At 40.2% G+C, this 14,453-nt stretch overlaps 1 protein-coding gene across 1 annotated transcript in view; it reads right to left on the bottom strand.

Annotated features, from left to right (window-relative positions):
- Positions 1-12,747: 12,747 nt before the first annotated feature.
- Positions 12,748-14,453, bottom strand: part of LOC149160742 (plastid-lipid-associated protein, chloroplastic-like) — a 135,127-nt gene continuing 133,421 nt past the window's right edge. Inside the window, exons 2-3 of the mRNA XM_089436795.1 lie at positions 13,535-13,730; positions 12,748-13,446 (exon numbers count right to left, since the gene is read on the bottom strand). Of these exons, the coding sequence (XP_089292921.1) occupies positions 13,132-13,446; positions 13,535-13,730 (511 nt within the window). The 3' untranslated portion in view covers positions 12,748-13,131. The remainder of the gene's footprint in view (positions 13,447-13,534; positions 13,731-14,453) is intronic.

Here is a 14,453-nt window from a genome sequence, read left to right as displayed (position 1 = left end):
AGATCCATTTGTGGCGGCAAGTAGCCACCATCTTTGAAGGCAAGCCTCACCCATTAAAACATATGTTTTGAAGGATAAGTAGGGGCAGCCTCCAAAGAAAGAGATGAAATTGCTGCAACAAGTAGTCACCATCCTTAGCAACCTAATGATAGACATCGCCGAAAAGAGAGTTTAGTTTGCGGCAGCGAATAAAACCAAACCTCCCTCCGTAACGCCAATGTTTTATCTGTTGCGATCTTGCAAAAATCAAAAAGTGAACTGATGGGAAGACAAGTACCGTCGGCACCGAAAAATAACGAGAAGACAAGTATCGTTAAAAATATAGCAAGACGACAAGTAGAAAAACAGAGGTGGGACAGAGGAGGGGTAGCCTTGAAATTATACTTTATACCTGGGGGCATGCGAACCTTTTGGAGTGCAAGCACGGGACGACTATTTATTTTTTTAAATTTTTAGGTCCTCCCTTTAAACCTGTAGGTCTAACCCGTTAAACTCGTAGGATTAGCCGTTTCCAGCTTGCATAAAGAAAGGATGTGGGGCAAAAGTTAAAACTTGCCAAATCGGAGTAACTAGTGAGGTATAGCTCCTTAAATATGACTACCTCACCTGAGGCGTTCCTTGTATTAAGACTGGTATAATCGAGCAGTTTTAGCAATGTTCATGCTCGTTTAAAAAATAAACGCAAGATCCGAGTAGTTTTAGCACATAGTTCATGCTCGTTAAAAAATAAACATAAGTTGTGAGCAATCTTCCCCTAGAGTTCAAGCTCACTCAGAAAAAATGAACCGGTAAATAACCTTGGTAAATGTAACCTTTGACAGCCATATTAAAGCCCTTGGTCGTGTTCTTGCAGTCTCACCTCCATCCGTTCATTTGGCCAATCGTTCATCTCCATATGTTTGTTTACCCATTTTGAGGAACAGCTGCGAAGAGTGATTTCACTTAGCCATCCTTGTGACACTGCCGTGATTGGAATATTCCAACCTGTACCTGGAATCTGCTGCTACCCTGTTCATCACTCGTTCCTCAAAAGACGAGTCTTCTTTGAGCTCTTTTCACTGACTCGTAAAATATGAAAAGTTTGCCGAGTTTTGGCCTTCCAGCTCGTTAAACGACCGGAAGAGCTATCCCTCCTCTAGATTTTAATCTTTTTGGACCTGACGGATTATTGCACAAAAAGATCGAGCGCTTGTTTTGTTCAGCTCGTTAAAGCAATCGAAAATTCATCCCTTCTGTATTGTTTTATACTTTTTTGGACTTAAGGGATTAGATGACGAAAAAGGAATTTTGGAGTTGACTTTATGTACCTTTTCAGACTCTCTAAAAATGAAAAGGACCGAGTTATCCTTGTCGTTAGACTCGTTAAATTCATTAAATAGCGACAAACTTGTCTTTAGACGAGAACGAGTTTCCCTATCGCTAGGCTCGTTAAAACATAGCGATGGGCTTGCCCGAAGGGCAGGTTATAGAACAAGCATATGTTATCCTCCTCAAGCTTGATAAAAATAAAGAGGTACTTTTCAGCAATGCCTGGGGAAAAATTGGGAGAACCTCACAGCTTTAATGGTAGCAAGTCGCTCTTGAACATGACACTTTGTCCTCCGTATCACATCGGGTTGGGTTGTTTCATTCACCGGTCTCATCACCATGGTCCTCGCCACACCATCCACATTTGGGGTAATGCTACCGATCCATCACATCAGTGTCGTTATATGTTCAAGAGATGTTGTTCTGCAAAGAGTCAACCGTGTCCCATCCACTGCCATACATTGTCCTTCATCCATTTCATGACCGCCACCCTGAATCATACATCACAGTTTGTTTTCACCTCATCACAATCACTAGCTCCGTTCCGTGTCACTGATGTGGGATTCATTAAGGCCCTCCTTTGACGGATCGCTCCTTGTCGACATCAGCTCATTATCCAAGGAGTTGATCTAGGAACACCCCCTTCAGTACTTTGAAGCTTGCATGCCTCAATGGCAAGTTTCTCACTTCCGGCGACGGATATACATCAATGACCTTCGACCAGAAGATTTTGCATGGTGGTCGACGCCAAGTCCTTTATTCCCACCATGTGAATTGTACTGCCGTACCTTGAGGGTCATTATCCTTATCGGTGATTCCTCTCGCGCTTGTTAACGGTTTACATCATTGACCGGTAATCAAGCGATGTCTTTCCATGTTCGACTTCAAGAAATTCTCACATGGATTGACTTGTACATCGAGTGAAGATCGGAAGAGATTGAAGACCCCAGATCTAGTTTCATCCATCCGGGCTGCGATATATATTCAGGATATAAAGACATTTGATATGTACATCATTGCAGCAGATGATCATCCTTCTCAAAGGATGATGATTTCAGCAGAGAATTATCAGTCTATCATCAGACGATCGTCTGTTCTATGTACCAAAATGTATTTATAAAGCTGAGCATGGGAATGCCCGCCTCAGCTAGATCATGAAAAAAGAATGAAAAATAATGTATTGTATTGTATCTTATTACAAGACACTTCTCAGCAGATTGAATGAACTTCGGATCCTCCTAATAAAGCATTTCACCCGATAAACGACCTCATACTTTAGGGGGCATCTGTTATAGACAATTTTGTGCCTTGCAGCATCAGGCATGAATTGTCAATAATCCAAGGGATCCAAAGTCCCTAAACATGATGTTCCTACCCCTAGAGGAACAAGGTCAGCAAACCAACAGCGCTCAGATCAGTTCTCCACCTGAAAACACTCAAAAACAAGCAATCCTGAAATCAAAGCAGGTGCTCCACTAGGCTTCTGCGCTGAAACTCAACTCCTCCATGGTGTACCTGCGTTGCAAAGCAAGTGGAACAAAGGCCACCTGCGCTGAGCGAGATGGGACAAGTGGCACACTGAGTCATTGCTCTGGAATCTTCCAAAAATGACACTTGGATCAGGGATTTCGCCTTGTGATGAGTCAGAGGCTCTATTTCTCCAAGTGGAAGCAAGGTTCTCCAAGTGGACTCAAGAACTGAAGATCAACTGAAGAGAGAGAGGACACAAGGCAGCTACACATCAGTTGCAAGCTGACTCATCCTTTCTCAATTCATCTATATATTGAGCTCTCTCCTATGAGCTCAGGAGGCTGGAATTTTGTGCAAAGTAATGATATGCTGTTGGTTTCACTATAGAGCTATTGGGTGATTGCTTGAAGGAGGTGAAGAGGAGAAATTCTTTCTGCTGGGAGGTGTTGCTGGATTGGGGCCTTCAATGGTTGTAACTCTCTCAGAACTTTACTTCTTCATTAATAAAAGCTATTGAGGTTCTTCTATATGCACTTTTTTCAATGATATATTGTGATAATTGTATATTTGATTTATGCTAATCCTTGAATCAGTTATGATTGCATGCTTCTTGTAGTTTCCTTCTTTGTTATTTTGCAGGATCTCATTGTAGCTGGGCCAGCAAAAGAGCAAGGAGCTGGGAGCAAGCAGCCAAAGAGAAGAGTTTGGATTCGACATTAAGCGCAAGGCAACGGTTAGTGCATTTCCTCATTCTCTCTTGCTTTCGTAAAGAAGTAAACCTTAAGTAGTTTTCTTTACAGTTGTTGCTGAGGTACTATCACCCTTAGAGTGGGATAGGGTCATCTGAATCGGATACTTTTCCCTACAACAGCACAGACAGACAATTTATGTCGCAGTTGAAAAGCACTTTGTGGCAGTTAATACACACTCTATAACAGCATTTGTTATTTCAAGCATACTCTACAACAATGTTGTTACACGACCTTTTTTCTTGTTTTTATCTTTTGTGAAAATCAATAATATATAACAGTCGTCTTGGTTGTTACATCTGTAACAATCGATGACTTCTAGAAATAATCTGAGTAAATTATTTATTGTAACAGACATCATGCATCATCGTGTTTCGAAAAGTAGTTGCCTTGACCACCAGAGTTAAGTTCACGTGCCTCGCCACCAACGTCTTCTCCCCGCGTCACCGAGGTACGTCATACAAAGGTGATATCGTTATCCACTTTTATTCATTATCTGCTTTTATTCAGTAATTATGGCAATTTAACACAATATCCCTTTTGACAGTCGAGGTCGGCTGTCACATTTAAGGGGGGGTAAATTATATGGAAACATGACCTTTGCATGACCTATGAATATTTAAAAACCCAACTAAAGCATGGTGATCTGGTAATCATTGTCACTTAATGATCAATCATACCAAAAAAAGGGAATTGTACCTACGACTAGACCTCTCATAACCTCACATTGATAGGGTAAAATTACTGCGTAGTATGAATCATGATTGCAAATCTTAATTTGAAATTCTCTCTTGCGTCACCCTACCATTTACCCCCTGCTAGAGCATTGCATCCCCATTGAAAGTGCTCAAAGAAGTGGAGAAGAACAGTTGCAAGGCTAAAACCATTGAGTAGTGTTCCCACTACTCCGAAACTTCTAAAGGAAGGAAAAAGAAAGGAGAACAGCATTGAATTTGTGTAGCGATGGGTGGAGCAGCAATTTGGCATGAACCAGGGTCAACAGAGGCTTTAGAGAATTGCCCCGAAACATGTCAAATTTTTAAAGACGTGGGCTGGTTTGAGTTCTTCTGGAGGCTAGAAGGATCAGACGAGAATTGCCATGGAGTTCGCGAAGAATTTAGAGAGAAATCAGACGAAGGTTAGGGTATTAAAGTTGGAGGTTACAGAAGGGGTAAATGCCCGAGTGACGACATTACCAGTAGAAGGAAAAAGGTGGTTTAATAGGAAATTTAATGACCCCTATTTGAAGGAGGATTTCCTCCAAGGGGAGGAACAGCGGGTAAAGAAAGGGAGGGGGGATTGACAAGTAGTCACTTCCCCAGCCATGGGACGGTATTTCCCTTTACCTCATCAAGTACATCACTTGTGAGGGAAGGGCAACAATCGTATTCAATTACCACTTTCCGTTGCTAAACCACCTTCGACATTGATAGCTGATAAATCTTCCCTACTTTTTGTTGGAAAACATAAAGCATATGGTTATGGTCGTAAAAACACCGGCGCATCCAGAAACATGCATCACAAACCATGGTCTCATCAAGCTTATTGTGTTGGACGCCCTGAGTCGCCAGGGCAGGAGTTGGGAGGAATTCGTGAGGAAGGAGGTCAAAACTACCCACAGGAAACAGAGTGGGATGTCTGAGGAAGTTGTTATAGCGGAAACCAAGGAGCAACCTCAGCGCTCAAAAGTAAGGGTTGGAAAGAGACCAGTTGGCAAGCCAATTGGTGATAGGTTTCCAAAATAGAGAATAAGGGTTAGTGGGCACCCAGAGTCCCCATTCATGTCAAAGAAGAATGAGGAGGCAATAGAGCAGAAGATGAAGAGCAGGTTCAGCCGGAGGAACCTTCCTCACCTAGTAAGAACGAAACTCAATCATTGCTATTAAAAATTGAAATTTTAGTTAAAGAGAATGGAAATATAAGGGAACAATTAGCAGAGGAGAAGGTAGAGGCAAGGGCCCCGGGGTTAGACACTTTGGCCGAGGCCGTAGACAGAACCGGGAAGGGAGATGTCTCGGGGGTTGTGTGCACGGCCTGTGCTAAGAAGCTAGTGGCAGTGGGGTATAGAGCCTGTGCAATGGACACCATCTCGAAGGAAACACAAACATAATTCTAAGTAGCTGACACACAAAAACTCATTGAAGATATTGTTGATACACAAGAACCAGTAGCCGAGACGGCACAGTCCACAGAAAGTAATTTGGTAGTTGATACAGAGGAACCCTTGGTTGACATTGTTGTTACACCGGAACCTGCAATGGAGAAAGAAGTCCACCAAGGGAAAGAACAAGACGCTGATATCCATGAACCTGTGGTTGACACTGTTGTTACACAAGAACCAGCAGTGGAGACAGAAGCTTACCAAGGGGAAAATGAGACACAAGAAACTATGGATGACACTGTTGCTACACAAGAACCAACAGTGGAAATGGAAGTCGTTCAAGGAAAGAAAGAAATTGTTACACAAAAATCCATTGATGACGTTGCTATGACACAAGAACTAGTAGCCGAAATGGAGCAGTTTCACCCTCGGGAGGCTGTTACACCCTCGATTGTTAGTGCATGTGGGAGAACACCAGGTCCTGGCGAAGGATGGGGTTCTGAAAGAATGTTGTTGTTGTCAGAGCTATAGAAATGGAAGTAGCAAGCACTCTCTCTACAAGAGGGGGTGATCTCGCTCAAGGCACACAAAAGGATGATGGATTCACTCAGGGAGAAATGGTTAAAGGAAGAATGGGAGAGAGAATGGGAAGCACAGAGACATAAGGAAGCTATGAAGAAAAAGGACGAACAGTTGCACTGTTGCAACGACAGGTCTTGGATCTGACAGATGACAAGACAAAGCTTCGTGATATTGCCTTGAACCTACTAGCATGCAAGTGGCCTTCCCCATCGTATCTAGTGTTCCTCCGGGAATGTTATTACTTATTTTAGTTAAAAGCAGTGTTTGAGAACAGGTCTTATTTGGGTTCTTCTACCCAAACTTTTCTTGAAATTTTTCGCACTTGCGATTTTGATGAACAAAGCTTGCTTTGCGAGCTATTTTTGCATAACATAATGTGTGAGTATGTCAGCACAAAAATGGTAGCAAGTGTCTTTTGCTATATGGGAGATTTGTAGTTGCAGGGTTTTCTTTCATTTATGAGAAACCACATCGAATGGCATCTGGCCATGAAATCAGGCGAAACTAATGAAGAAAGGACAGTGTTATCGGTCAGAGCAGAACCAGTGATGGTTTACGAACTTAGACGTGAGTTTAAGTTGTTCCTGCCCCGGGGATCAGGGAACAGTCAGCGACCTATAGGAATAGGATTTTGAGGATTTGCCTCAATTTGCATGCACATATGAAGAGTCGAGCGCTAGCAGGGTGCCTCAAGCACACCAAGGTATGTAGCGCTAAAGTGCAATAAGGAGATCCTTTTGAATACAGAAATTTCGCAGTTGCTATTACACGGGTGCCTGAATATGCTCGAGTAGTGCAGACATTGGGGGCATTCTAGATCGGAATTAGATTTAAATTTCCTTTGATTTGGTTACCAGTAGAAGAATATTAGTCGGACTACCACCTATGCGACTATGAAGAAGAATCATGGCTGCGACAATTGATGGTTACTCAGGGGTACAAAGCTTCGGGTGAAGACACTATTGGTGCTTACAGTTTTACAGACTTGCATCAGGGGTATAGCAGAAGGAGATGAGGTCCTGCATTGGGACATGTAGTTGCTTCAGATGGGGGGGGGATGTTGGGTGTGGCTTTTATACCTGTTTTCTACCAGTGTTGATCATCTTTTCCTCGAAGCCCATGAAACTTTACATGTTAATCACCATTTTTCTCATTTATACAGCGTATTCCACTGTCATGTTATTTTTCCATGTTTCACTGAATAATACGATACTATATTCATTTTTGTGGCTAACTGGGGTGAGCATTGGAGGACTATTTTGAAATCTCTTCTCTTTTCATGTGTTGCTTGCGGGAACAAGGTTACGGAGTAAATAGGTCGTGTTGATCGGTTTCGAAGTAGGGTAGCGCAGAGTGTTGTTACACCCTGTACGTTCTTACAGGCTGCTGTTACACACCGTATGCTATTACATGATGTTGTTACACCACGCGCTGATACAGAAGATCGCAATTACACCAAGAGTGTTGTCACCCAGTGATTGTTGTTACATCCCGAACCGCTATTCGACCGCAGGACGTTGTTGTACCGTAGCTGGCAAAATCGTGGGTACTATTCCACACAACAGTTGTTGGGTGTTATGTATTGTTTATTTAAAAGCAACAAACCCAAGTGGTTTCAATCTTAACCAATGTATCTGGGAAGTATATGTATTTAGAAATAGGTTATAACTACTTCTATTTTATGTTCAGCATGAGAATCGTGAAATTCTAATGACTAATCTATTCCTGATTTCGGTCTTGTAATAATTATAAAAGAAACTCAATTTCTTATGTACAAGGACGGCATATAGAAAAGCATTGTTACTATGATCTTGTAACTTTGAATTATTTTTAATATTAAAGTCACTACGGTGATGCTATTACTGCTCTTCATCAAATTCGTTAACTAATCTCATGTTATTCATGCGCCCCTGATAGGGAGGAAGGGCCCTCCTCTTTAGCAGGGACTGCAACGGTAGTAGTTGTATATTACTATTTCTTTTGTTGTCATATGGTTTTTTTTGTTGTTGTTGTATAAATTGTGAAATACCTCCGCTTCGGTTCCAGATTATATTATGTTGTTACACTGGTTTGATTAAACAGAATGATAGTGACTAGCTAGTGTAGTCATTAGCTGTGGCGCGCCCTTGTTTTGGTAATTGTAAAGTGTCATTTCAATTATGTGGAGTGTTTTAAATTTCTACATGAATTATTTAATTTCTGCAATTGATTCAGAGACATCTTTTACTATTTCTTTCTATTTTTCATTTTTGGTTGTAGTGTATCGGCATAGACAGCGCGAACTCCATTGAAATAGAAAGACCTACCCTGGGTTGACAATTAAATGTTGCAGTCTCATTCAATTATGATTGATTAAAACAGCACTACAATTACTGATCGGGATTTGTGTTTGTACAAGTAAATATCTCCATAAAAAGGTTGAACACTCTAGAAGCATGCTTGGACAAATGGATATATTTGATTTAGTTGATAGGGAGAGATGAAACATCTTCTAGCAAGATGCTTGGGAGGACATCTAGTCGGCTTATGTGTTGATGCCTAGATCCTGAAGGAGGAGGATGGCATTGGTCATGGAGCTCCAACCTTGAATACGCACCTAAATCCCTAGGTTGGTGGTAAAGCTTAGAACCCTGATGGTAGAGTGGATAAAGCTTGAGTCCCCTTAGTCCCACCCAGATAAAATACCCTGGTCAGGTATCTAGTCTGCAACACTGAGTGTGTTATAACTCTTCATAGAGCATATTATTTTGAGATCTTTCATGTACCTTTGTATATATGTAATCATGAATACCTCCCTAGTTAAGAGGGAGTATCGAAGAATGTAACTAGTGTCGGTCTTCATAATTATATTTGAGTCATGATGTAATGTATTTGTCAAAAGAAAGAAAAAGTGATCCAAATGGATCCTAAAACCCTCTAAGTCTTCATATAGTTAAAAACTATCGCAGGGGGGAAACCTTTAAAAAAGGCGGATAACACTATCAGGCCTGAAAAACATTGAAAAACAGAGCTATCGGAGGCTTAAAACTACTTTGCACGAGAGTCGTCGGATCTGGCCGATCAACGGTCCAGATCTGATCGGCACACGCAATCGGCGGTGACAAGCGAAGGTTATCAGAGGCAACTCTATGAACGTTACGACAGCGATCAGCATGAGTCAATGAGGACCGTCGATCAAGCGCGCAAATCGACAGGCCAGGTTAGCTCGTGATATCGCATCGGTAAAACACAAAGGGAAAGGCTTACGAAGGACCGAAGACCGTGCGACATGTGATTGCGATATATCGCATCGCATTATCGCATCGGAGCAATATAAAGGAAGGCCGATACACTTGCGACTTGCGATAGCCGGACCTGACAGAGATTATGAATGGAATTTAATATATTTTGAGTTCCGTAAAAAGGAGTTTTTCAATGTAAATTCGTGTTTTCGTTAAATAAACGAAAAACAAAGGAAATGCGAATTGGGCGATAAAACGGACCCGAAAGGGTTTTTATATGCAGCGATATGTGTTTTGAGTTCCAAAACAAGCGGAATTTCGGGCGGGCCTTAAGCGGTAAGCAGTATTAGACGGGCTCCACCCGAGCCCATACACTGGCCACCACGTGGCCAGGCGCCGGAGAGAGAAAACCACCCTTTTCGGGCGGTTAATCCCCATACGCATAAGTCGCCTGAAATGAATCTCAACCATTGGATTAAGATCACTTAGATCAACGGTGGATATGCGATAGCGATATAAAGGCTGACCCGATAGGATTCTATGGCAGATTTAATGATATTTTAGGTGCGATAAACGGCATATTGGTGAATTGTCTTGTTCTGGTTCTGGTGGGGGCATTGGCTTTTTTTCTATGGGCATTGGATTTTTTCTATGGGCGAAATTTTTTTATTTATATCTAAAGAGTGCTCTTTTCCCCTGGGGCATTTCCCGTGTTTTAGTGTATTTCTCTGTGTAAACATAAAATGACTATTCTGAGGATTTCAAAAGCGTCGATGGTCCCATCTGTTGCAGAACAGGTGGCCACCATCCTTGGAAGCGTTTAGCAATGATTGCTAATGCTCAAAGGGGGATTTGAGTGGACAGAGGCCGGGAGCCAAAAAGCCCAGAAGAGGAAACGAACAGACAGTGCCGATTGGCTTAAAAGCCACAGAATGACAGAGACAGAGGCAAGCAGTGCTGAGACAGAGCAAAGACAGAGACAAAGAGTGAGAGGGAGAGTCTGTGTACTCAGAGAGGCTTGAGGGATTCAAGAAAACTCCTGTTGTTTTGTATCTGTTGTGTTGAGACTCAATTTGAGCTCACATTTTGTAAAACTCTGCTCTTGAAGACATAATAGAGAGGTCACCACTGAAGGCTGGACCAGGAGACGTAGCCCAAGAGTTTTGGGTGAACTCCATATTAAACTTGTTGTGTTATGTGTGTTTGTCTATTATGTTTCTCTAACTGCTCATTGTCTATATTATTCGCAATCTTATCGATCCGTTGCACTAAGTAATATAGGCAAATCCATGCACATGAGTCTGTAATACCTTAATATTAGTATAAGATTTCATTTTCAAAACAAAAAGAAATTTTATTATTATAGAAATGGACTTATTAAAGCATGGGCTTCATGCTTGGATCAATTATTTTTATATCAAAGCCTCCACTGAAAACTTGTAGGGTTTATGTCAAGTATCATTGTCCATGTCATGATGTAAAGGACCCTTTTGTGCTCTATTTGCCAAGAAAGAAATTTATTTTAATGTAAAGTAGGTCTTTTAGGCCTCCTCCACCAAATCGAACTCAAACTAGAAAAGTCGGCCTAATTGAGGGGCAAAAACTCCTACTTAAAGGTAGCAATTTGACCTCATTTGGAGCACTCACTCATCAAGTCCGATCTGAAACTTCTGGGGCCAGAAAAAATGCAAAATTCAAGTAAAGAAGAGGAAAGGGCTAGCGAAGGAGGAGATCTCTATGAAGCACAAGAAGTAGAAATTCTCTCTATCTCACATGTGTGAAGTTGTTGAATTGTTGGAGGGGCCAAAACTACAATGTTGAAGCTAGGCCAAAATTATGAGTTGTTGGGGGCCAAAATTATGTGTTGTTGTTGGGTTAAAGTTGTTAGACAAGAAGAGACTACTGAAGATTGATGAATTATATTGAAAGGTTGACTTGGTGGGTCTTTGGGTCTATGGTATTGGTCTATCTCAACTTTAATTTGTTGTGGAAGAGTTTGACTAGGTTTCCCCCAATATAGGGGTTTTAGCCCTGCCAAAGTGCCTACATGTGGTGTCTTTGAATCTTCGTGTTTTGATTTTGATAATTGCTTGATCGAACAAAGATAAAAGAAAAACATAAGAAAGTTGATAAGAATTCAACGATATCACAAGTAATTATCAACTTTAGAAAATATTTCTGCCTTTCTCATTTTTTTAACAATTTTCAATTGTTTACACTGTAGAACAATTAGCCCTCTATGCTATCTTTACCATTTCATTAATTAGATATATAAATGCATATTATGTATGCTTCTTGGTTTCATCTACCCAGAGGTCTCTTGGACCTCTTGGACTCTTAATGACTTTTCTCACCATAATCTAAACAAATTAGGTGTCTAACATCATGTATAAGAATGCATCTTGTGCACTTTTTCACGCTGATACCACAAAACATTTCCAACACTAAATGTGTCTATTTTTACTTGGTTTAACTAGTTTTTGTAAATTCAGTTTTGACCAAAAATGTTGACCATTAATAGTAATGTTAAATTATTACTTAGAATTTTTTAATGTTATCATCAATTTCAAGATGTTTGAGAGTGGTTACAATTTCATCAGACTTCAGATGGAGAAAGTAGAATTTCATATCTAGCAATCAAAAATTAATAGACTTATTAGTATTATGAATTTCAGCATTGACCAAATTGCAACATTATCATCGGATTCAATCAAATAGAAGGGTATGAGATTGGCATTTAATCAAGAGCACCAAGTCCTTTATGTACCCCGATGTTGGTGCCATTAAATGTTGAGCTTCTCTGATGGTCTTCGCAAAAAATGTACCCTTCATTCAAACCAAATAATTGATCAAGCACATTAAGCTTTTTCTACCATATTTTAAGGCTTTGGAGTAGGCATTTTCATCAAAATTGAATCGTGTTGACTGATGTTCATGAATGATTGAGGTAGAGGCAAAGGCTAGACTAGCAAGGGTGATAATAATGATGAGTATCCGGTGGAATATTGCTTATCATTATGTTTGTTATTTAAATGTTCTTGTTTATTTGTTCATAATGTTTTCTTCCAAAAGTTTAAATATATAATGTTTACCCATTTCCAAATTTTTGAAGGGTATGTTTCCAATGCATTTCCATTTTGAAAACTCCTACCCATTTCCCCAATACATACAAACTAGGTATATTGAAATTCCATAACCACAACAAATTCTCTTCAATTCACCATTACCTCAGCATTGACAGCTTTAGCTCTTTGCAACGCATAACTACTTTCAATTGTTGGACTACCCCAACTATTAGCTTCATGTAATTTATCTCTGGTCCAAAACATAAAGATCTTATATCATTCTTTATTTCTAGCTCTGTACAGATACAAAATTCTACTTTTATTAAGTCTGTCGTGCTAGTAGTGGATTTTCATCGACTTCAGAAAGAAAATGCATAACAAAAGCCAACATAAGGCAATGTTAAATGGTTGAATGGACTATTGCTCAGGACTCTGAAAGTTTAAAAAGAATCCATAATAGGACCGCCAAAACGCACCAATAATAAATAAGTATGCATGACACATCCAAATCCATGCACTCTCACCACCTTGGGATGCTTAAGTTCCAGTACAGCCTCGCCCGTCAAAAAATTGTAAAAACTAATGGAATTAACACACCACAATATGTGAAGTACATGTTTTCCAATCTTCAATGCTTACAAACTCAAAAGAGGACTTCCTTCTTTGACCAGTACGAAAAGTCCGCCCCCATCTCCTCTAGATATTCGCAGATCTTTGTCAAGATACGTAATTAGCAGCCAGGATTGTGCCCCATCTCTCCCAATAGGAAGTTTAAGTGGAGGCTGTCCTGATATGACTCGGGAGATGTTTGTTGCAGCTTCTTGAAGAGGATGAAGAGACCCCAAAAAAGAAGTCAAATCTATTTTCTGTCCAAAGATTTCAACCTTTTGGGGAACATCAAGGGTGCTTGTAATTTCCGGTGGAGGTATTATCCCCTCCTCAAACTTTACCTGAAAGACATGACACATTTAATCATTTAGTTAAAAATCATCCTCATCACATGAATGGTCCATTAGGTTTTCAGTTGAACTATAGTACCTCTATTCGCTTGGGACTACGAACTTCAAAAGATGCTAATGCCCGAAATGAGAAATTTGCAAATGGCCCATTGTAGGAAGCAGAATTCTCTATAGTGAACTTATCTACATCAATTTCTTGGCATATTTTCTCAAGCTTCACAAATGGCAATGTCCCTGCAGCTATTAGAGGCAATAGCTCAGAAAATGAGGTGTACCTGGAAAACCTCAAAAACAAACACAAAAGTTCTATGTTAGAAAAATATTAACACAATTTTGTAGTTACAATACTATTGGAACTACAGTTGGGTGAATAGAAATTCTCATCTTAGGGCAGGAAAAAACTGCAATATTCTATATGCAGAACCTGGAGCACGTAGCATTTTAAGGTATCAAATTTGCAGAGTGTAAAAGACAGTATTAAAACGCACCTAACAATGGATTGTGAGTTTGCCACAGCTCTTTCAAAGATTCCAATCAATACGATAACCATTCAAAAACAAACAAACAAAAAGCTCTCTATATTATTCAACTTTCAGACACCTAAATCAACAAATTCGTTGATCGGACTTTGTCTACTCTTTGCAAGAAACTGGGAGTTAAGGATGAACATGGGGATGATTTGGCGAAATAAATTATAGGAGAATAAACTGCACCGGAATTCAGAAACCTATGTTCATGTCATCGGACAAGGCTGGTTATATTAAACTATGAGATAGGTTGACGTCTAAAATAACATTTTGTTGATACGGATCTTGACATGACTATAATGAAGGTGTCCAGGTTGATTGCCATAGCTGATGGTATCAAACTAGTTTCAATGATAGCAAGTGAAATGACTTCTTTTGAGCACAATTCATGAATATTGGAGTACTATAGCCAATAGCAGCAATCCAGTCCATGTTCTATAGGTAGCACAAAACAAATTCAGAGAGTATAGA

This window comes from Pinus tabuliformis, chromosome 5_2, assembly GCF_031772625.1.
Source record: "Pinus tabuliformis cultivar Carrire ecotype Pingquan chromosome 5_2, CPIR1, whole genome shotgun sequence".
Classification (NCBI taxonomy): Eukaryota; Viridiplantae; Streptophyta; class Pinopsida; order Pinales; family Pinaceae; genus Pinus; species Pinus tabuliformis.
This window is presented reverse-complemented; position numbering and strand designations above follow the sequence as displayed.